Here is a 23,676-nt window from a genome sequence, read left to right on the forward strand (position 1 = left end):
CCTGCTCCTCCTCCCATGCTGAATGGAAAGATGTTTCCGAAGGTGTTCTTCATTCTTTCTGAGAACGATGATGATGTCGTTTGTTTCCCAGTTCCGCTTGCCATCATAGTGTTGTCTGTCGGAGATCTTCTCGTTGCCGCTACCTCAGTTGAGATGTCGGACAGTTCCGACATCTCTTCTCGATCCAATGTCCCGGTGGAAGTGGCAAAATCATGGCCTTGTTCTACCGGGGTAGATTCACTCGCCAGCCTTCTGCCTCTCCCTTCCAGTTCATTTACTTCCTGGTTGTCATTCATGGTATGGTCCGTATTGACCTCCACTTCTAACAGTTCTCTTCGCTCTTCTGAGGTCTTTTGACTTCTCGTTTCAACCATTCTGCCTGAAACCGTCCGCCTTTTGTCAGACCGGGATCGCTTGATCCAATCCACAAAAGGATCGGTCATCGTTTTTCTTTGCTTTCAGGTATGAATTTCCTAGAGCGATTACCTCGTTTTGGTATCCTTGACTTGTCTAAACTCATTCTCTATTTGTCACTTTCCTATGCCTACTCTTGACTCAATTGCTAGAGACCTTATAGTTTTATTAACAATAATAGTGACACAACACAATAAATTTCACCAGATTCTATTAAATAGTGACCACGAATCCCTGTATGTTGTCAGAGTACAGTTTGTATAAAATTTATTCACACTAACCGATTATCGGTCCAAAGATCTGGAAACTAGCACAATATGATGTTATCAGTCAATTTAAAAGATAGTGTATTCACTACCCAATCAAGCACAGTTTACGTTGATTTAAAATCAAAAACAAAAATATATATTGACACAATATGAATGTATATATAAAAAAACGTATGTGTCTTGTACTCTTAGTCGGTCGCAGTACAATAGTCGAACCTGTCTTTTAAAGAAAAAGCTTTCCCTGCTTGGTGCTGCACCAAACAGACAAAACTTTGAAGGCAGTAATTTTCTCAAGTGGGCGTCTATTGCACCCACCGAGTACTGTGTTACCTATCTGCCTTCGGACTGCCCGAGCTAGACCTACTAAAATCCTCAGGGCAGTCACTTTTCCCAAAAACGTATTATGTTTCAATCCACACCAATGAGTCACGCTCTTTTTAATTTAGACTTAGTGTCGCGAATATCCGAGTTCGGACCTGTTTTGTATTAGTCTGGTTCTTTTTGAAAGGCAAGTTACCAGTGCAGTCACTGATACCTAGCCTGTGTATTAATAACCTAATACCTCTCGCTTTTTAGTCTTTCTTTCGTTTACCTAAGTCCTTAATAAAATAATACCCCTCCGGATTGGCACAAATAGGACCCTTCCGGACTGTCAGAATATAGACCCCTCCGGATTTGGACCCCTTCGAATTAGCAACTATAAGACCCCTCCGGATTCGGACCCCTCCGGTTTTGTGGAAAGTAGACCCCTCCGGATTCGGAGCCCTTAGCTCTGTCAAAGTAGCTTTTCGTAGTTTTCTTAATTTCAGCTTATAACCCTCCGGATACGTTCTGCGTTGCTTTTATGCTGTTTGAATTAACTGGGAAGGGTATAGGGTCCTTTCCTAGACCCCTCCGGATTGAACTTAAGGCACTTATTTGACAATTCACACTAACGGTGAAGGGTCTTATCTTTTGCCTAATTTCGACTCTATTATGGTTGTCTTGTGCCTTCAGCCCTCTCTTTTTGTCTAGAACTGTCCTAAGTTACTTAGTTCAATTTTCAATTGCTATCAACTTTTGGTAGGGGTATAAGGGTTTTTCAGAAAAATTTATAAAACGTGAAGGGTGTACCCCTCCGGATTTGTGTAATTTGCTAAAAACAATCTCAAAAAATTTTCTCGCTCGTTTTTCCGGGAAATTTCCCAATCCTGTCAGTAAGCTCAGCTAATCTCTGATCTATTGGTACCAAGATCAACTCGATATGCTCTGTAGTTCCAAAGTTATTAACCAAAACGTCTTTTTTCCAAACTCAAAAATTTTCTCTCTTATAGGTTCCGCCTAACTTTTTCCGCAAATCTGGTCCTTTCGACCTAAAAATTATTGATCTGAGCTCAGAAGGCCTATAATCTTCTAGTTCAATGCAAAAGACCCGATCTAAAACGCTTTTGTAGAAAAAATTTGCGAAAAACTATGCTACCTGGACCCCTCCGGATTGATGAATCCACCAAATCAAACACGTTATGTTCGATTTCTCTGCAACCCGGAAGGCTTTCGGGTAGCGGGTTTTAAAACTCGTAGATTCACTAGTGGACGTTGTCCGAACAACTATTTTTACTGTCCTAACTCAAAGATTTCAAAAAATTTTCTGATTTTATAGTGTTTCTTACTATCAAAAAATGGGAAAATTTGGTTTTTGGTACCAAACTAGTTCCAACCACTTCCGAACTAAAGTTAACCGGTTCTACTTATTACAGTAGTGCAGTTACGATGTAACACACTAATTTAGCGCTTTTTTCTGTTTCAAAAAATATCGATATCTCAAAAATCGCGACTTGTGGGGGGATCAAAATATCGCTATTTTGACCCTAAAAACCGGTCTGTTTTCGTTGTTTTTCACTGAAAAACGATATAAGACTATTAATATAGGCTATATAAGTAATAATATTAGTATTACTATACCCCTCCGGGTTTGTTTATTATCCGAATTAAGGTGCTTAACTCGGATATTCGCAGTTCGGTGAAGGGTCACTACAGTGCAGCACTGTCGAGCCCCCCACAGATTACTATCTTACTTTTTGTACCAAAAGGGATACAAAACTTGTTAACGATACCCAACAGTCGATTGTTGTTGTCATTGAGCCCCTTCTTGTTGCTCCTTGTACTGCTTGCCGGATCGGTCTTCACCCAAGACCCTTCCGAATTGAGCGCAAATCAGCTAACCCTTCCGGATTGAGCGCAATTTATCATTACCGTGCTTAAATGCTCAAATAACCCTACAGTACAAGCCTCACAAGCGGGCCACAAAATTGATCGTAACGATCCTGACTGATATAAATGCCTGCAACAACAATATATCTATCAACAACAAACGGGGGGGTTGAATCACATCTTGTCTGGGGGGATGATTTCTACTGAATTTTTACTTTTTTTTACTGTTTTTGGTTTTTTCGGTTATTTTTTATGTTTTTTGTTTTTCTTGGGTATTATACTACTTTTTGTTTGATTTTACTTATATCTTTAAGTGTTTTTGGTCACCAACCACTCAGGGGACGAGGGGACGGCCGATCCCCCCACCCTTCCTGGTTCGTGAATTTTCAGTCTTAACTAGGTTAAAAAAACTATTCACGGCAACCCGGAAGGCCTCCGCGTTCCGAACTACCCTTCCGCCCCGGCGGTTTTAGGCCTATTAAGGGCGTTAATGTGAGCATCCGCTCGGCGGGGAGTGCTCGTTAACGGTTCCGCCGGTCATGATGTTATAAAAGAATAACACCCAGGAGCGCCATAAAAACATACATGTAACATTCGCCCGGAAGATACATATCGACGGATAACAAAACTAAGTCTTAAGACGACTGGCTAGCGTCTAAACAGAGCTTTGCATGTTTTTCACCGTCTCTACCAAGCCAGTACTTTTCGGTGGTCTTTTCTAACATCGGGTCGACAAAAACGTTTCTGTTCTCCGGCTTCGACCAGAACGCTCAAATTAACTGAATTACATGCAAAAATAGTGAGCTCATGGCTGGGTCTCAGTATCCCCAGACCACGAGGTCACTCCTAAATCAGGGCTACTACTTATTATATTACTATTGTTTTTGTTCAGTAGATAAAAATCATCATCTCCATCGAAGATGGATCAACCCTTTCCCCCCAACTCTTAGCACCTCATCCTTGTCAAAACTAATCCAAATATCAATTAAATTCAAGTCAGGACATGACAGGATGCTAAAAGTTCACACGAGTCAATAAAAGTTTTCCGTCCCGAGACCCTTCCGGATTCTTGAATCCGCTGAATCAAGCCCGTTGATCTCGATTTCTTCCCAATCCGGAAGGCTGGTTTCTTACCCTTCACCGTTGTTCGCAACGGCTTTGCAACTATTGTAGCAGCACAATAGTTGCAACTCGGAACGTTCTCTGCAATCTGCTGCTGTTTTTCAATCACGATTGTCGTTGTTATCGTCAGCGCAACTAATGTTGTTGTGTTTTCTCACTCGTTTTTTGTTAAAATGGCCGTTTCAGCATTTCTCAGAAATGTGACGTCATCATTCGAATTTTTGAAATTTTAAAATACTAGAAAATTCCAGCCCTCACCGTTTGGCTAAACGTTCCAATAACGCCCTTAGTTCTTAAAAACCACCAATCCGGAAGGCTTACTGCTAAAATTCCGAATTCTGCAGAGATTGCATTTTTCACATTCTGGTCGAATGTCACACGCATTAGTTGATAGTGTTGTGTAATGCGTTGCTAGCATCGTACGAAGTTCATCATTTTTCACACCATCGATGATTTTTGAGGCTACGGCCAGGTTCATCCTTCGGTTTGACTCATCCGGTTGGCTGCTTCTTCTCAGCATTTCCAAATCATCGAGAAACTTGTCTATGGTTTCATCCTCCCGTTGCCTCCGTTTCTCGAAGCGCATCATCGCCTGGTGCCCCTGCACCCCTGATCCGAAACGGTTTAACAAGATTTCGAAGATTTTCTCTGCAGTGTCACGTTGATACTGTTTTTTGGCCATGACATACAAGGCTCTGTATGCGGTGCATCCCTGCAATCCGAATAGCCGTGAGTGTTTACCGCTTGGCCCACATGACTCCTCCCCGGGCTTGCATGCCCTCTGTTACCGGAATCACTTCTCCCAGTCGCATGTGTGCCTTGCGTTGGTTGTTCATTAGAGGTCTGTCTGTTCCCCGTTGAACTTGCTCTATTGTTCGGGCCCCATGCTCCATTATCCCTTGTGGCATAGCCTGATGAACTGCCCCTGCCTCTAGTGGATCCATACGTCTTCCTCTTTTGATGTTCATTGAAGTTCACCTTCGGTTCCCTGCTGGGACCTCCCGAATTCGGTTCTCCTTCTTTTGATCCACTCTTGCTGCTTAGTAGCCCGTCCAACCTATCCATGATAGCCTGAGTTCGCCTCTCCATCATCGCATCTATCTTTGTGTCAAGAGTCCCAAGAGACTGCTCTTGCTGAATTCTTAACTTCTCCATGTCGGCTCTTAAGCGTAACTCCCTCTGTTCCGCCTCTCTTGTCATTCGCGACAAGTTCCTCGTCATGTGTTCATCCGTTCTCTCTTTCAAGCGTTTTTCGCTCCTGTCAACTTCTTGTCTGTTGCGGTTTATTTCTTCCCGCAGCCTTTCCCTCTCAATGTGAACTGCTCTTTCTAGTTCACTCATCCTTATTGACATTTGCTCGTTTTGTTCTCCTAAACTGTCCACTATGTTGTTTAAGGCTTCCTCTAGTGCTGCCCCGTTATCCACGAGTGGCGTTACTAGTGGTGGTGTAACCCTGTCGGTCCCAGGTAACTTCGTGCTTGTCGAGATCCGGGCCTTGACTCTCTGCTTCAACGTCTTTTCTTTGTTTATTTCAGGATCAATTAACGCGTTGCCGAGCCCTCTGGTTTTATTCTGACCAGGTTGTGGCTCCGAACTTGCTCTAATCGCGAAGTCTTTTGACTGGCCTGGTGTGTTTGCCTCTTTGCTTATCGTTGTCACTACACCAAATTTGTCCATGGTTCCAGTCTCTCTTCCGACGTGTGCCTCACTCTCCTGGATCGAACTATTGAGGCTTACTTGAGATCCAGAGTCCCCTTGCTCCTCTTCATCTTCTTCCTCCTGAGACTCGCCATCGTTTCCTGCTCCTCCTCCCATGCTGAATGGAAAGATGTTTCCGAAGGTGTTCTTCATTCTTTCTGAGAACGATGATGATGTCGTTTGTTTCCCAGTTCCGCTTGCCATCATAGTGTTGTCTGTCGGAGATCTTCTCGTTGCCGCTACCTCAGTTGAGATGTCGGACAGTTCCGACATCTCTTCTCGATCCAATGTCCCGGTGGAAGTGGCAAAATCATGGCCTTGTTCTACCGGGGTAGATTCACTCGCCAGCCTTCTGCCTCTCCCTTCCAGTTCATTTACTTCCTGGTTGTCATTCATGGTATGGTCCGTATTGACCTCCACTTCTAACAGTTCTCTTCGCTCTTCTGAGGTCTTTTGACTTCTCGTTTCAACCATTCTGCCTGAAACCGTCCGCCTTTTGTCAGACCGGGATCGCTTGATCCAATCCACAAAAGGATCGGTCATTGTTTTTCTTTGCTTTTCAGGTATGAATTTCCTAGAGCTATTACCTCGTTTTGGTATCCTTGACTTGTCTAAACTCATTCTCTATTTGTCACTTTCCTATGCCTACTCTTGACTCAATTGCTAGAGACCTTATAGTTTTATTTTGTCTAGAACTGTCCTAAGTTACTTAGTTCAATTGCTATCAACTTTTGGTAGGGGTATAAGGGTTTTTCAGAAAAATTTATAAAACGTGAAGGGTGTACCCCTCCGGATTTGTGTAATTTGCTAAAAACAATCTCAAAAAATTTTCTCGCTCGTTTTTCCGGGAAATTTCCCAATCATGTCAGTAAGCTCAGCTAATCTCTGATCTATTGGTACCAAGATCAACTCGATATGCTCTGTAGTTCCAAAGTTATTAACCAAAACGTCTTTTTTCCAAACTCAAAAATTTTCTCTCTTATAGGTTCCGCCTAACTTTTTCCGCAAATCTGGTCCTTTCGACCTAAAAATTATTGATCTGAGCTCAAAAGGCCTATACTCTTCTAGTTCAATGCAAAAGACCCGATCTAAAACGCTTTTGTAGAAAAAATTTGCGAAAAACTATGCTACCTGGACCCCTCCGGATTGATGAATCCACCAAATCAAACACGTTATGTTCGATTTCTCTGCAACCCGGAAGGCTTTCGGGTAGCGGGTTTTAAAACTCGTAGATTCACTAGTGGACGTTGTCCGAACAACTATTTTTACTGTCCTAACTCAAAGATTTCAAAAAATTTTCTGATTTTATAGTGTTTCTTACTATCAAAAAATGGGAAAATTTGGTTTTTGGTACCAAACTAGTTCCAACCACTTCCGAACTAAAGTTAACCGGTTCTACTTATTACAGTAGTGCAGTTACGATGTAACACACTAATTTAGCGCTTTTTTCTGTTTCAAAAAATATCGATATCTCAAAAATCGCGACTTGTGGGGGGATCAAAATATCGCTATTTTGACCCTAAAAACCGGTCTGTTTTCGTTGTTTTTCACTGAAAAACGATATAAGACTATTAATATAGGCTCTATAAGTAATAATATTAGTATTACTATACCCCTCCGGGTTTGTTTATTATCCGAATTAAGGTGCTTAACTCGGATATTCGCAGTTCGGTGAAGGGTCACTACAGTGCAGCACTGTCGAGCCCCCCACAGATTACTATCTTACTTTTTGTACCAAAAGGGATACAAAACTTGTTAACGATACCCAACAGTCGATTGTTGTTGTCGTTGAGCCCCTTCTTGTTGCTCCTTGTACTGCTTGCCGGATCGGTCTTCACCCAAGACCCTTCCGAATTGAGCGCAAATCAGCTAACCCTTCCGGATTGAGCGCAATTTATCATTACCGTGCTCAAATGCTCAAATAACCCTACAGTACAAGCCTCACAAGCGGGCCACAAAATTGATCGTAACGATCCTGACTGATATAAATGCCTGCAACAACAATATATCTATCAAAAACAAACGGGGGGGTTGAATCACATCTTGTCTGGGGGGATGATTTCTACTGAATTTTTACTTTTTTTTTTTACTGTTTTTGGTTTTTTCGGTTATTTTTTATGTTTTTTGTTTTTCTTGGGTATTATACTACTTTTTGTTTGATTTTACTTATATCTTTAAGTGTTTTTGGTCACCAACCACTCAGGGGACGAGGGGACGGCCGATCCCCCCACCCTTCCTGGTTCGTGAATTTTCAGTCTTAACTAGGTTAAAAAAACTATTCACGGCAACCCGGAAGGCCTCCGCGTTCCGAACTACCCTTCCGCCCCGGCGGTTTTAGGCCTATTAAGGGCGTTAATGTGAGCATCCGCTCGGCGGGGAGTGCTCGTTAACGGTTCCGCCGGTCATGATGTTATAAAAGAATAACACCCAGGAGCGCCATAAAAACATACATGTAACATTCGCCCGGAAGATACATATCGACGGATAACAAAACTAAGTCTAAAGACGCCTGGCTAGCGTCTAAACAGAGCTTTGCATGTTTTTCACCGTCTCTTCCAAGCCAGTACTTTTCGGTGGTCTTTTCTAACATCGGGTCGACAAAAACGTTACTGTTCTCCGGCTTCGACCAGAACGCTCAAATTAACTGATTTACATGCAAAAATAGTGAGCTCATGGCTGGGTCTCAGTATCCCCAGACCACGAGGTCACTCCTAGAAACAGGGCTACTACTTATTATATTACTATTGTTTTTGTTCAGTAGATAAAAATCATCATCTCCATCGAAGATGGATCAACCCTTTCCCCCCCAACTCTTAGCACCTCATCCTTGTCAAAACTAATCCAAATATCAATTAAATTCAAGTCAGGACATGACAGGATGCTAAAAGTTCACACGAGTCAATAAAAGTTTTCCGTCCCGAGACCCTTCCGGATTCTTGAATCCGGTGAATCAAGCCCGTTGATCTCGATTTCTTCCCAATCCGGAAGGCTGGTTTCTTACCCTTCACCGTTGTTCGCAACGGCCTTGCAACTATTGTAGCAGCACAATAGTTGCAACTCGGAACGTTCTCTGCAATCTGCTGCTGTTTTTCAATCACGATTGTCGTTGTTATCGTCAGCGCAACTAATGTTGTTGTGTTTTCTCACACGTTTTTTGTTAAAATGGCCGTTTCAGCATTTCTCAGAAACGTGACGTCATCATTCGAATTTTTGAAATTTTAAAATACTAGAATATTCCAGCCCTCACCGTTTGGCTAAACGTTCCAATAACGCCCTTAGTTCTTAAAAACCACCAATCCGGAAGGCTTACTGCTAAAATTCCGAATTCTGCAGAGATTGCATTTTTCACATTCTGGTCGAATGTCACAGGACGAAACGGAAGTGTAATATTTTTGCCCATACGGAGGGGTTTTATTCTGGCCAACTCGGAAGGGTAATATTTTTGCCAACTTGGAAGGGTCCCAAACCAGAAGGGTCATTTTTGCCAACTTGGATCCCTGAACGCCGCTCCTGAAGGGTCTGAAATTTTACGAACGTAAACGCAGGGATCCTAATACGTACGTATACGAGAGCAAGACTAAGTGGATTAAAATTCGGGTATTAGGACGAATATGCAGATCGAGTAAGAGAGGAAACCAGTGCCTGCACTGGTGTTTTGCCTTTAAGTAAAAACAGAAAGACAACAATAAGACTAGTACGGGTCTAAACCCCGAGAATCGCAACTCTAGGTCTAATAGATAACAGAACAACAATTTTCGCTAATAAAGAACAGATAGAAAACGGACAGCGATATCAGAAAATCGATCGGAATTGTGATTATCGAAGAAGAGCGCTGCGAGTTGTAACAATTGTGCAGTTACAATCGTTTAAGATCAGATCCCGAGAATCAGGAGAGCTGAACGGAGAATTTGCTACCCTTCCTGATTGTGAAGACGACCTCTCTTCATCCGGATTCAGGAATCCGGAGGGGTACCGGAGACCATTTGTGAACATTTATTTTAACAACTTTTAGCTTCCTGGAATGTCCTGATTTGAATTGAATCTACATCTAGTTCATTATCAGAGTATGAGAAGCTAAGAGTTGAGGGAAAGGGTTAATCCATTTCCGATGGATATGATGATTTTACATACTGAACAAAAACAATAGTAATATTTTAATCAAGTTGTAGCCCTGTTTTTAGGAGTGACCTCGTGGTCTCGGGATACTGAGACCCAGCCATGAGCTCACTATTTTGCATGTAACTTGGTTAATTTGAGCGGCTTGGCCGATAGCCTTTAAGTTGAAATGATTGCGTCGACCCGATGTTACGAGAACTTGACATTGAACTGGCTTTGGTAGAGACGGTTAAAAGCATGTGAAGCTGTGTTTAGACGCTAGCCAGTCGCGTAGTAACCTAGCTTTATTTTCCGTCGGTATGTATTTCCGGGCGAATGTTACACAGGATCTGGTTTTGACGCTAGGTTTTTGTTATAGGATTAATTTTTTACTTTACCTCGTTATGTAATCTCCGGGTACATGCTACAAGTGTTCCAGACTTCTGATCGAATGGCTTATTTCACAGTTGATTTTCTCTTTTCAGAGTTTTTGGAATGACGTCTATCGTACCTCCTGAAGAATGTTTTCAGATTTCTCTTTCAATTGACAAAAATCTGATGGGTTATGTGAAAAATACGAATACTCAGCTCTTCATTATGAATGAACTGCTCAGTAAATGTTTGGGAACTTTGTCAGTCCAGATTGTGCGTGCTGATAATCAACAAGAAAGTGAAAATACGATGATCCCAGGAAATTGTGAGTAGTAGTACTAGTAAAAAGTTTTTACTCCTTTTTTGGGGAAATGCAGTATCCACCCTACCCTTCAGTTAAGTTACGTCAGTGCACAAGCTGGATAGGGCTTGTATTAAACGTTCGAATTAGTCGTTCGAAGTTATAGGCAGAAAGAAAAGTTAGCTTTGCTTGCAAGACCTTTTGACTCAAGCACCCTCGTCCCAACTCATCATCTGATTTTTGAAATATATTGCTGAAAGTTCATCAAAGCTTAATACAATTATTTCAATTGGAGACTATTGAAATTGGGTTAATTTTTGGGCTTATCGACAAAACACTAAGAAGCTCGTGGAGTAAGATGTAAGATGACAAAGAAACTTAGTATCCTTTAAGGCGTTGCAGAAAAGCATCCCCGGCGTTACACGAGAGGACCCCTACCTCAGGAATCTGATCTGAAAATTATTCTACGTGGTGTGAGGATTTTTAATTATTAGCTTTTTTTCTTTCGTGAAATTTGGTAGAAAATAGGCAAGAAGGCAGACGATAACGAAATATGATGAAAAATTCATGGTAAGAACTTCTTAGTAGCCTAAGTGCATTGGAAAACTGCCCCTAGAGTTTTCGGACAGAATTGCAAATTTTCGACATGAATAAAAGGTTATAATTTTGTAAAAGTTTCAGTGAAAATCGATTGCGAGAAAGTTTGGACTGCTTAAAGTTATTCCTCCCATAGGTTTTGTAGATTTCGGGGAATGCTTCTCTAGGTTGGTTCTCTCTCTCTTAACGACACTTGCAAGGTGGTACCTTGGATACTAAATTCAGCGGGGTGACCAAGATTCAGTTCTATTCACAATCCCAAAGGGGTTCAGTTGGTGGCAATTATTCTGTACTGTACTATGTTGCCTGCCCTCTTTTGTCACTGCTCTTGTGGCTGCATCGCTCGCACTCACGATCGCAAGAATTTCAAATTGTAATTAAATTCAGAAACTAAAAGTTCAAACAAAGACGGCTCCAAGTGGCCAGAATATAATCTAATGATCTAATCAAAGGAAAGGGTCCGCGATTAATCAGCGCAATTACTTATTTCAATTTAACTTCCAACTAACCCCACTAAACGATTATCTCTATAGAATCCTAATTAACTCGTTAAATCCTAATCACGTAATTAAATAGTTTCAGGTTATTATGAATTGAAAGGGCGGCCGTGGTGGCCCTTACAAGCTCTCTACATCATTCCCTCGAGAAGTGGAGAAACATCAAAGAACGCTTTCGTCTATCCAAACAAGTTATCACGAAGCCTGGTTACAATCTTCACCCCAACACGAAAGACACAAGCAAAATTGTCCAAAATCGAGCAAAATTTATCCCTAAATCAGAAAATCTAATCTTGTGGCACGATATTGTGAACGAGCTGCTCTCAAAGAGGAAAAGAAAAGACAAGAAAGTTGTGAGAAGCTACAGCAAAATCCATCTAGATCCCAATCCGGAGATAAAGACCCCGACATAAGGAAACACGGTAACGACCTAAGATAAAGAAACACGGTAACGACCTAGAAGGAATAATCAAGAAGAAGCAAAGTCCGTCCCAGCAGAAAAGAAGGAAAAACAAAAAGCGAAGAAAGTAAGTTAGTTTGTTGTTAAATTCTGGTTTTCGTGACGAACTTAGTGATTAAGTTTCTGGGTCCTGAACAAGAATCTAATTGATAATTCTTCGTCATGGTAAAGAACTATAAAACGTGTAAAAAGGTTATCCCTACAAATGATAAGTTCTTTTCCTGTGTCTCGTGTAACTCACAAATGCACATGACTCCTGAATAAATTGCTCCGTCACCTACTGCTATAAATTGATTCAAGGAAATAGGATTAAATGCAATGCTGCTATGCAATGCCTGTGTGGAAAACAATGAACGGGACAACTTTATCCGTTGCTGAACTCTCGCGAACGCAAACGAAATGACCGAGAACCTTCACGTTGGTGGTTAGTTGAAAAACATGTAGATGAGACTCACTGACTTAGTCGAACAAAAAAATCAGAAATGCTACGAAGACAACATACGAGAAAGTTGAACCAGCGTACGCTGCCGTAGCCGCCGTAGAAAAATCTACGGGGAGAATGCAAGGGAAAACGAAACATGAAGTGGGATACAGAATAAATCACAACATCAGTCAAAGTTTCAGAATACAAGAGATCCCCAAGGATCCTACTATAACCAAATGAGGAAATCTTGTCCCTACTAACGATGAAGTAACTGAAATACTGAGCCAAATTGGAGTAACACCAAAAGTGCTAGAATCCAAACGCCTAGGAAAGTTTAACGCAGAACACAAAAAAAAACCTAGAACGCTTCTGTAACGTTTTCCAGCGAACATGAAGCCAGACTTACGCTTGCGAAAAGTCATAACGAAGAGAAGTACTATTACAAAAAAATGTGTACATCCTGCCTGCTTTATCAAATGAAGATGCTATCAAAGAAAATCAAATCCTGAAAAGAAGAATGGAGCTTCTGGATGAAGGAGTCCCGCGCGAAAAGCTCAAAATAAGGAACTTGGAGCTGTTTAACGATGGGGTGAGAGTTGAATTTGCCGACAGAACCCTGTCAACATGACAAAGTTTCTTGAACATCTTGCAGCTGAACACAAGAAGCCTCGTTGAAAGAAGAACGAAATTCGCAAATGCAGTAATTGCTTCTGATTATAACGTTATCTGTTTATGTGAAACTTGGCTAAATGAAAACATCGATGAATCAGAACTGCTAAATGAGTATGACATCTACAGAAATGAAAGGGAAATTGTGGTCGACAAAAATTCACACGGAGGAAGCCTAATAGCTATCAAAAATACTATTGTATAAGGAGAAATAATTTCCCCTTTTCCAGATTCATGCGTCTCGTGTAAAGTTAATCTAAACGACTCAGAAGTTATTTTCAGCGCATTCTATAATCTACCAGAAGATAGCAAATGTCGTGACACTATCGAAGACTTCCAAAAACTCCTGAAAAGCATTCCCAAATCAAAACCTGCCTTCATCTGAAGTGATCTAATATTTCTGGAGGCTAATTGGAAAGCATCAGAAAGCCCAAATGAAGATGAAAACTTGATAATTGAGTTGTTTGAAGACGAGCTCTTTTGACAAGCAATTGATTACCCGACTTTCTGTCACAACATTCTTGATGTAGCTTTCTATCGTAACTGCTTTCTTAATGCTTCGGAAAAGCAGACTACGATGGATTAAATTATTACCTGTTGAAAAATCCGTTCGAGCCTATCTGTTATACTAATATCAACAACATGTATGATGAGTTACACCAGTATCTCGACAAAGCAATTGAGATATATGTTCCAAGAAGAACATTGCACAGACAATGTCTTCCTCCTTGAATCTCTAGCTTCACATCAAATTTAATGAAGAAACTGAACACACAGAGAATTCTATCCAAAGTAAAGCCGACTAACTATAGAAGACAACAAGTAATAAAATTGGAAAATTTAGTTAAAGAATCGTTGGAGCAAGATAGGGAAATCTACCAGAACAAACTGCTTCACTCCAGAAATACAGGTCTAAATTTTCAAACACTTATAAAGTCTAACGAAATTTTCCAGTCCACCAAAAATTCTGATTAAGAGTGAATCGCAGTGTACCATTCTCAACAAAAAGGTCGACATGCTGAACGAGTTCTTCCATTCAGTGTTTACTCCAAAAAAAAACATTCAGTATAAAAGATGTGGAAACTGAGAATCCAACATGAACAAGTTTCAACATCTCTAAAACGACAATTCACTTCATTGTATCCTCGCTAGATAATACTATTTCTCGTGGTCCAAAGGTTTTGCCACCTGCCTTCTTCTAAATAAGAGCATAAAGAGAGTCCGTAAGATACCTGACAAATGGAAAGTTGCTGCTGTAACCCCAATCCACAAAAAAGGAGACAGACGAAGAGTAGAAAACTACCGACCAGTCTCACTCGTAGACATCGATAGCAAACTTAGTCGAACAAAAAAATCAGAAATGCTACGAAGACAACATACGAAAAGGTTGAACCAGCGTACGCTGCCGTAGCCGCCGTAGAAAAATCTACGGGGTGAATGCAAGGGAAAACGAAACATGAAGTGGGATACAGAATAAATCACAACATCAGTCAAAGTTTCAGAATACAAGAGATCCCCGAGGATCCTACTAAAACCAAATGAGGAAATCTTGTCCCTACTAACGATGAAGTAACTGAAATACTGAGCCAAATCGGAGTAACACCAAAAGTGCTAGAACCCAAACGCCTAGGAAAGTTTAACGCAGAACGGAAAAAACCTAGAACGTTTTCCAGTGAACATGAAAACAGACTTACGCTTGCGAAAAGTCATAACGAAGAGAAGTACTATTTCAAAAAAATGTGTACATCCTGCCTGCTTTATCAAATGAAGATGCTATCAAAGAAAATCAAATCCTACCAGAACAAACTGCTTCACTCCAGAAATACAGGTCTAAATTTTCAAACACTTGTAAAGTCTAACGAAATTTTCCAGTCCACCAAAAATTCTGATTAAGAGTGAATCGCAGTGTACCATTCTCAACAAAAAGTTCGACATGCTGAACGAGTTCTTCCATTCAGTGTTTACTCCAAAAAAAACTTTCAGTATAAAAGATGTGGAAACTGAGAATCCAACTTGAACAAGTTTCAACATCTCTAAAACGACAATTCACTTCATTGTATCCTCGCTAGATATTACTATTTCTCGTGGTCCAAAGGTTTTGCAACCTGCCTTCTTCTAAATAAGAGCATAAAGAGAGTCCGTAAGATACCCGACAAATGGAAAGTTGCTGCTGTAACCCCAATCCACAAAAAAGGAGACAGACGAAGAGTAGAAAACTACCGACCAGTCTCACTCATAGACATCGATAGCAAAGTTCCTGAGAAATCTATATACATTACACTCTATGAATACTTCTGTCGTTACTTAACACCGCACCAACATGGATTTGTCAAAAACAGATCTGTTTTGACGAATATGTTGTAATTTCTGCAGAAGATACACGAAGCACTGGACAGCGACCCAAGTTATGAAATTGTTGCGTTTTGCACCGGTTTTTTGAAAGCGGTCGACAAAACTCCTCACCTCGAGCTAGTGAAAAAAACTTGCATAAATAGGTGAAGGAGGCTGTCTGCTTGAAATCATAATAGATTACCTGAACAACAAAACAATTCGTCAGAGTGGACAATACGAGCTCAAGATATCTAGATGTTGTTAGCGGGGTACGTCAAGGGTCACTCTAGGGACCCATTTTTTATTTGATCTTCATAAACGATTGCTTGATGTCCTGCAATTCTCTGATCCTTTCATCTTTGCAGACAATCTCAAAATTTTTGCTGTTCGGAAGAACTTCTGGCAAGTACAGGATGACCTAGATCATGTTGTAATTTAGGTCAAAGAAAATAAGACGGAGTTAACACTGGACAATTTTGCCAAAATAACATTCAGAGGACAGGACTGAAGATACAAGCTGATGGATGCAAAATTGGATGAATCTAAAACCGTAAAAGACCTCGGCATCTATGTAGCAGAAGATCTAACATGGAAAGCGCACTTTGATAAATGACCAAAGAAAGCGAACAAAGTTTTCTACATGATCAGAAGGAATCTAGCTGTGAACGTAAAAACCTTCAAAAAGCTTGGTTTGAACAAATCGCTCATTCTGCCAATCCTGTTATAAGGATTCTCGTGTGTATCTGCCTCCCCAGCAGAACTCCAGTCTCCTGAACGTTTTCAAAAAAGGTTGCCAGATGGATAACAGGTATCAAGGGATCGTGCTATGGAAATCAGTTACAACTTCTGAATATTCTGCCACTTCCAATGTTCATTCAAATGAGTGGTATTTTGTTCCTCGCAAAGGTTATCACCAAAGATGACGAGATTATTAGTTTACCTGAGCGTCAAGACCCTCAAAGAAGAATCACGCGGAAGTGTTTAAACATTACAAGACGAGGACTGGAAAGGCCAGAGGTGAATTTGTCTTCAGAAATTGCAGGCTTGTTAATCGAATCGAGAAATACATCGACATCAAAAAACCTATCGGATAAAAAAGTAGATTGATCAAATCCATGTGGAAATTTGTTAATGAACGATTCTCAGAAACAAATGTCTGCATTAACTCACTTTGCAATCTCTCATTTCAGACAGTTATTCTCAAACTAACTGAGAAACAACTATATTATAACTCAGTACCCATTATTCCGCCTAAGCGTAAACTAACCGTAATCTTTTCGCTAAGTTTGCCTATTTGAGTTTTAGTTGTAATTAGAGTTATGATCGTCCCTACAAGGCCTGAAATTTACTTTGGTACCTCTTACGTAAAATCTTCCACTGACGACATCTATACTATATTTAAATGCTAGTGACAGCCATCTCTCATGTTTAAGCATAATAATTTCGCATGTTAAACGGATTTTTTTTTCATGTTTAAGCTACATCATATACTGCAATGCTTAAGAAAATTTTTCATTTAGTTTTCCGCAAGGTCATTAATTTTTCAGTAATTTTTTTTCGAGGCCAAATTAAGTCTGTCTGTCTGTATACCTGCTTTTTTAAATTAAGTTGATTGTCTGCCTACCCGTCTCCTAATTTTTAAAACTTTTTTCTATCAAATCTATTATATTTGTAAATGCGGGCTTCACTATCTCGCCATGTTTATGCTTTTTCAATGTATTTTTTTGCATCGTAACAAAATAATTTTTTCACGTTTAAGCTATATCAAATATTGCAATGGTTTAGGTTTTTTTCAATTTTCCCGTTTGAATTCAGTTAAATCTTGCGTCCAAATGCGACTGCTCAATTGCTTTTAGCTCCCCAGATGTGACGTTTCTTAGTTCATTTTAAGTTTTTCGAAGAACTTCACAAAATTTTACGGTTCTTCAAAATTTGTATAAAAAAAAATTTGAATAAAATCTTTGCAAAATTTGTAATTACGAACCCTGTAATTGGGTGCTGTCAAACCACAAAACCAGACTCAAAAAATGCAGATCTTTTTTCCAATATATGCGGTTTACAATGAGTACCGGAGGTGCATTTTACGCTAGTTAGTCATGAAAGCCAAGTTTACCATAGGTATCTTCAACTAAGTTGTGCAAATATCAATTTAATTTTAACTCTAAATCAGGTTATGTTCAATTAGTCATTCCCAAAGTTTTCATTTACCCTTGCGATAAGCACGGTTGTTGCAAACGGGTACTAGACTTTTTTCCCGTAAACAACTTTGTCCGCAGGAAATGATCTGGACGTCTGTACTCATCTCTACCTTGTTCCATAGTGTATACGAATTTCTTAGCGCCCTGGGCAACATAGCCTGGAGGTAACGAATATTCCTGGTACGGCGAAGGTCCTGTTTCGAATCTGACCAGGGCCTGATTTTGTTCAATAGGGAAATATTCTGTTTCATATAAAATTGGCCAATTTTTTGTCCGCTTATCTGTTGTCGGCTTGGCTGTTTTCTTTCATGTTGTTTTTAGTTTTTAATTTACGCCTACACTTTGTAATTTTACTTACCTTGACTTTGTATTTCCTTTGTTTTTTTTTTGTTTCGCTAAAATAGATCTTCGGTAAAAATTACTTCGACCTTTTTTTCCTCGGCTCAATGACCTTATTTTTAGCCGTTTCAAGATAAACACAATTTTAGCACTTCCCTCCGCATTTTCATGTTGGTTGTTTTTTTAACCTATTTATTTCTTGAATTTTCATATTTGTTCGTTTTGCAAATTTTTTTTCACTTTTTGCTAAAGTTTTAGTTTTCTCAGAAATTTCTACTGACTTTCAAAAAGGGTTATCAATTGAAAGTCCGCTTAATATTTGACCCATAATTTTTTTTTTTCGTTTTCTCGAAAATTACTACTCTCAAATATGAGTGTGAGGTTTCAATAATTTAAAATTTTTGAAAAGCTTTCCTGCAGAAGTGGCTACGACCGAATTTTTTTGCACATAAAGTTATGGCCCTCGGAATAGTCAAGTTGTTGATTTTTGGCTCTTTTGTCAATCTTTTCGACTGTTCTGAAAAACTAACCTCTCAAATTCGATATTGTGGGTTCAGAGAGATAACGGGTAGTGGGAAGTCCTCTGCCCTAGCAGGCACAAACACAAAGTTTTATATAATAAGTTATCGTCCTCTGAAAACAGAAATTTTGATTTTTTCATTTTTTTTTATATTCTCGAAAACTACCCTTCCATGCCCGAGATTTTGGGTTCAGTTCTCTTAAGGGGTTTCGTGTAGCGCATTTGCTTATGTGCGAATAAGACTCTCAATTCTTTTACTCCAAAAGTTTTCGCCTTCGGAAAAGTAAAAATTTTGATTTTGTGACCGTTTTTCACTCAAAAAGCTATAAATCTTGGTATCGTCAAATTTTTGATTTGTTGTTGACCGTTTTTTGGACTTTATCGCTAACTGTCCTGCCACATCTAAAACTGTAGGTTTAATCAAATGATGTTGATGACAGTTTTGATTATGTGAGAGTTTATTGACTTCACGCGAAAACTACTGGTCCAATTCTCAATCGATAAACCCGGCTTTGGAAATCTTCTCTGCTTAATGCCATAACGTGCTGTTTGCAGAAAAATTTAATCATTTTTGGAAAGTTTTGAACGTTTTTTACAACTTTTGGCCGTTTTTCGGAAACTTGAGTTTTCTTATACTTCACGCAATCAAAACTGAGATGAAAAATTCCATCGAAATAAGGGGTTGCGATAATTGTTTCTGCAGAAGCAGCGGTTCTATAGTTTTTAGCCATGAAATTGTAATAAAAAGTTTTTAGCGCTATTTTGGGTTGAAAAACTTCAAAAGTTCAAAACCATTCCTACAAAAAAAACTGATTTCGACAAAAACCGTCGCGCGATTTGCCAATTTTACAGTGAATGTCAAGTATACCTAAATTTCAGGTTTTATTTTGATCCCTTTGTCACGCTGCGCCCAAAAAATAACACTATTTTGCAAAAACACATGAAAAAAACGGCTACTGCACACCAGCTGGCTATCCTTATTAATATTTCACTCTGATTGATAGGTTTTTAAATTACCCACACCGAATATCTAATCAATCTTATGGTTAAAAAATTGAAATTTTTTCTCGTGGAATGGACAGTTTGGAAGATGAATCGGTATTGAGGGAGACCCAGAATTTCTTTTCGGCTAGAAAATAGCTTTTAAACCAGAATTGATGGTTGTTCCGACCATTAAAATGGGAAGGAACTTTATATTCGGGTGTGTTTTAGTTTGTTTTCTTTTTGTTTTCCTCGCAAAATCAGGTACCATAATTAATGATCGGACTAGTTTGAGTGATCAATCCAATTAAAGCTCTTTCAGTCGTGATTCGAACGACATAATTTCAAAATTTCATGATATCGAGAAAAACCGGTTTGAAATTTTTGATTTTTGGTCTAGTTTTGAGCAAATAAGGTGACCGTGTATGCTTGCAATAGCTTATTTAAGCTTAATTCAAGCCGTGAAAACTTAGTTTTACTCAAGTTAAGGTAGTTTTCGGAGTTTTTTTGAGCAATTTTGGGAATCAAATTTTGAAAATTCAAAAAGTTACTGCAAAAAAATTCGAAAAAAAATCTTCAAAAATTGTTTTCCTATAGACCTATTTAACTATGATTCTCAAGTATACTTAAATTTTTTTTTCAGAACTTTATCACGACACCATTTTGAAATATTTTTTTTTGTTTTTTTTTTAAGACTGGTCGTAACATTCTGTGCTTCGTGCACAGTAACTGGCTATCTTTGTTTCTATTTATATTTGCTTCTGAAACTACGTAAATTAAAGGAGCAATTTACTGTTAACTAAATAGATAATTCAAGGTGGAATAAGTAAAGAAAATATAGCTACAGTAATCACTTGAAGCGCACAAGACATTTTGTTAAAAGTTTCTTACAGCAAGTCACTATTATTTTGCATCAATGTTTACAAAGGACCAAACGCTCTCGTTCGGAGAGGAATCTTATTTCAAAACGCAAAAACCTGCGGTAACAGACATTAAATTCCATTGATTAATGCATCTAGCTCCAGCTAATTTCATATTTGACAAATATTTTCATATTTTTTCACATCGTTCTTCAGAGAGACGCACAGAATTATTGGTTTATCAAACTCTAATTTACTAGCAACCATTTTTGAGTTCTTAAAAACGTACACTAATTTTTAACGTGTTGTATCATAGCACTATCCTTTTTGGCGTTCCTGCGCTCATAATTGCGAGTAAATTGCAAGAGGAGAGAAATTAAAGGTGTTTTGTTTAATTGTCGCAAATTTGCTGCCACTAGTCGTTTCGTTGTGGTCTTATCGTGCAAGGCCGGGGACTATATGCTTTCTGCAAAATCCTAAGGGCTAAGTCTTGGCAAAGTTTAGAGACCCTTATGTTAGGATTTTCTTTGAATATAGGGACCCACCATTAGGAAGATTTCCCGATTACAATACTACTGTTTATCTACTAATTGCTATTTAACCTTTGTTAGCTCCCTCAAGCTGCAAACGGCTGAAACAAGCAGGTGATGAAAAGAGTTCAATACACGAACATTTGATTCGACCTCCAGTATCTGAGGAGAGCCAAACAGTCAAACAAGAGGAATTAGACGAAAGCGCTAATGATGAAGACGATGATGATATAATTTGTATAAAAGAAGAAGCCAGTCCACTAAATCATTTTCCAGAATTAAGCAGTAGTGGTGTTGACCAACTGCGAGTAGGAACAACAACAGCTATTGATCCATACGAATCTTCGGAAATAATTCCCGGCTTGTTTAGTGAGATTCCATCGTTCGTCTCCAACGAGAATCATTTGGGCTTTGGTATCGATTGGGAGCAAGAGCTTGATTTACGACCAAGATGTCAAATAGGTTCATTTACTGATGATGCTTGTGGGGCGCACCCACAAGTAGGAAACTCAAACGGTGGGCTAGCGAAAACCGGTAAGTATAAGCTTTGGCTTGCATTGATAACCGATTTGTGTAAAGATTTGGGTAATTTGTGGTGAACTCTCATTAAACTCGCGAATGGTACTTCGACTCAAGTTCAGTTCTAACGTTTTTGTTCCGACCATTGAAAATGGGGAGGAAGTTTGTGTTCGGGTGTGCTATAGTTTTTTTTTGTTTTCCACGCAAAATCAGGTACCACAAATAATGATCGGACTGGGTTAATTAATGTATCATATTAAAGCCCCTTCAGTCGTGATTTGAACCACATTTAAAAAATTTCAAAAAATTTCCCTTGTGTTGAGAAAAACCGGTTTGAAATTTCGGATTTTTTGTCTTAATTCGAGCGAATGAAGCAAGCGAGCAGTCTTTTTTGTTTTCCACGCAAAATCAGCTACTGCAAATAATCATCGGACTGAATTGACTGATATATCATATTGAAGCCTTTTCAGTCGTGATTCGAACATCAAAAAATTTCGAAAAAGTTTTCCCGGTGTTGAGAAAAACCGGTTTGAAATTTTTGATTTTTTTGTCTAATTTCGAGCGAGTGAGCAGGCTTAGATTATTTATGCAGGCTTATTTATGCTTAATTGAAGCCTTGAAAATTTCTTTTTACTTTAATCAAGTTAGTTTTTGGAGTTTTTAGTTTTATCTTGGGAATTAAAAAATTTTGGGAAAAAATTTTGAAAAGTTATTTTAAAAAAATTCCTTTCAATTTTTTTTGTTTTTCTTGTTATTTATCTTCAAAAATTGTTTTCCACATTGCATATTTTACATGACTGACGAAAATTCCTAAGCTTCTAAGCTTTTCACTCAGATTCATTTATCACACCAAGCCGAAAAAACGACACTAATTGGAAAAATAAATTTGTTGTCGTTTTTTAAGACTGGTCGGAACATTCTGTGCTACGGAACATAGTGATGTGGGAGAGCTGGGAAAATTATTATGGTCGACCTATAAAAAGGAGATCGAGAAAGTTAAAGATTTTTTTTTGAAAGTCCACCCCCTTCGAGAAAATATCCAAGATCCGCTCCTTGATTTACACCAGAAAAGTCATTGCATATGCGGATTCTTAAAAAAACGTGAGCATATGGTTCGTCTAGTTAGGTTTTTATTTTTTGTATATTATTTATCCCATTCGAGCTGGTTAGCTTTTAATTAGGACCCTGATTTGCCGGTGTTCCCTCGATGTCCAGTCATTTCTCGTAACCACAGGGGTGATTCATACTTCAGAAAATGCAATTGGGGTCTACAATATAACATTGTGGTTCTGAGTACCGAATTGGTTTTTCAAAATTAAACCTTGCGATTGGCAAATATGTTGGAAGCAGTTGATCAATTTTTTTTCTATCTCTGTTGAAAGATTTGTTAACACAATTGCAAGTTAGTAAGTTTGTGTATCTGTACATGCTTCTTTGTAAGTTCAATGACTGATTTTTTGGCGCAATGGTGGCGAAGAGACTCGAGACGATGAAGCACTGGTTCAAGTTTGGTTGCCCCCTTGCTAGAAGGTCTTTGCAATCGGGCTATTAATTGTCTGCTCATTTTTGTTGACTCAATTCTGTTTATTAGTGGCTAATATTTAGATATGTCAAGCGACAATGGCGCAGGTGCGAGAACTTGAGACTCGTAGTCTCCAGGTCAGAGATTTCTCTTCCGTAACTGCAATCGAATTATTTCTTCTGCATTTTTTGCATTTTCTTTCCTTGTCTACCTTTTAGAGCTACTGTTTTTTTCATTTTCTTGCTTGTGTTTGCGAAGTGCAGATTGACGTCGGATCGTTTTGTTTCGAAAAAATTGGATTATAAACTTTTGGGAACAAATAGTTTTTGAATGAATTTTCGGCGTGTTAGATTTTGCCAATTGAATTTTTTCGACTATATGAGGCTTTTTACGCATTTTACGGCAGTTCGTTAGCACTGTTAATTTCTTTCTATTCGGGTTAACAACTGCTTTAACAAAATCACTGATTCATTTTGTAATTAGAAAAGTCTGTCAACCGAACCATTTCTAGCATTTATGCATTTTAAATTCATTTTCTAATCAAAACCAGTTTCGGGTTTCTTATTTATCTTTAGTTTTTCTGCTTAAAATGTTTCTTCGGAGGTTACAAAAGCATTCAAGTTTCGGCTAAACTTGTATCAACTTAACCGGTTCTTCTGGTATCATTAGTAGTCAGAAAAATCTGCAAGAGAGCCCTCAAAATCGATACATTCGAGCTTGATTTTATCCGAGAAGCCGTAATGAAAAAATTGCAGAGATACTTCTTTT

At 39.0% G+C, this 23,676-nt stretch overlaps 1 protein-coding gene across 6 annotated transcripts in view; it reads left to right on the forward strand.

The window, feature by feature from the left end:
* LOC134844416 (UBX domain-containing protein 1-like) overlaps positions 1–23,676 on the forward strand; it is a 583,758-nt gene that overhangs the window by 65,964 nt on the left and 494,118 nt on the right. For 5 of the 6 annotated variants that reach the window (XR_010162682.1, XM_063861083.1, XM_063861084.1 and 2 more), the window contains exons 2-3: positions 10,272–10,485; positions 20,949–21,401. The exons of the other annotated variant lie outside the window; for it this stretch is intronic. Coding sequence is in view for 4 of the 5 variants with exons in the window: in XM_063861083.1 (XP_063717153.1) it covers positions 10,284–10,485; positions 20,949–21,401 (655 nt within the window). In the remaining variant the exon portion in view is untranslated. The remainder of the gene's footprint in view (positions 1–10,271; positions 10,486–20,948; positions 21,402–23,676) is intronic. 6 annotated transcript variants of the gene reach the window in all.

This window comes from Symsagittifera roscoffensis, chromosome 4 (assembly GCF_963678635.1).
Source record: "Symsagittifera roscoffensis chromosome 4, txSymRosc1.1, whole genome shotgun sequence".
In the NCBI taxonomy this organism is placed as follows: domain Eukaryota; kingdom Metazoa; phylum Xenacoelomorpha; order Acoela; family Convolutidae; genus Symsagittifera; species Symsagittifera roscoffensis.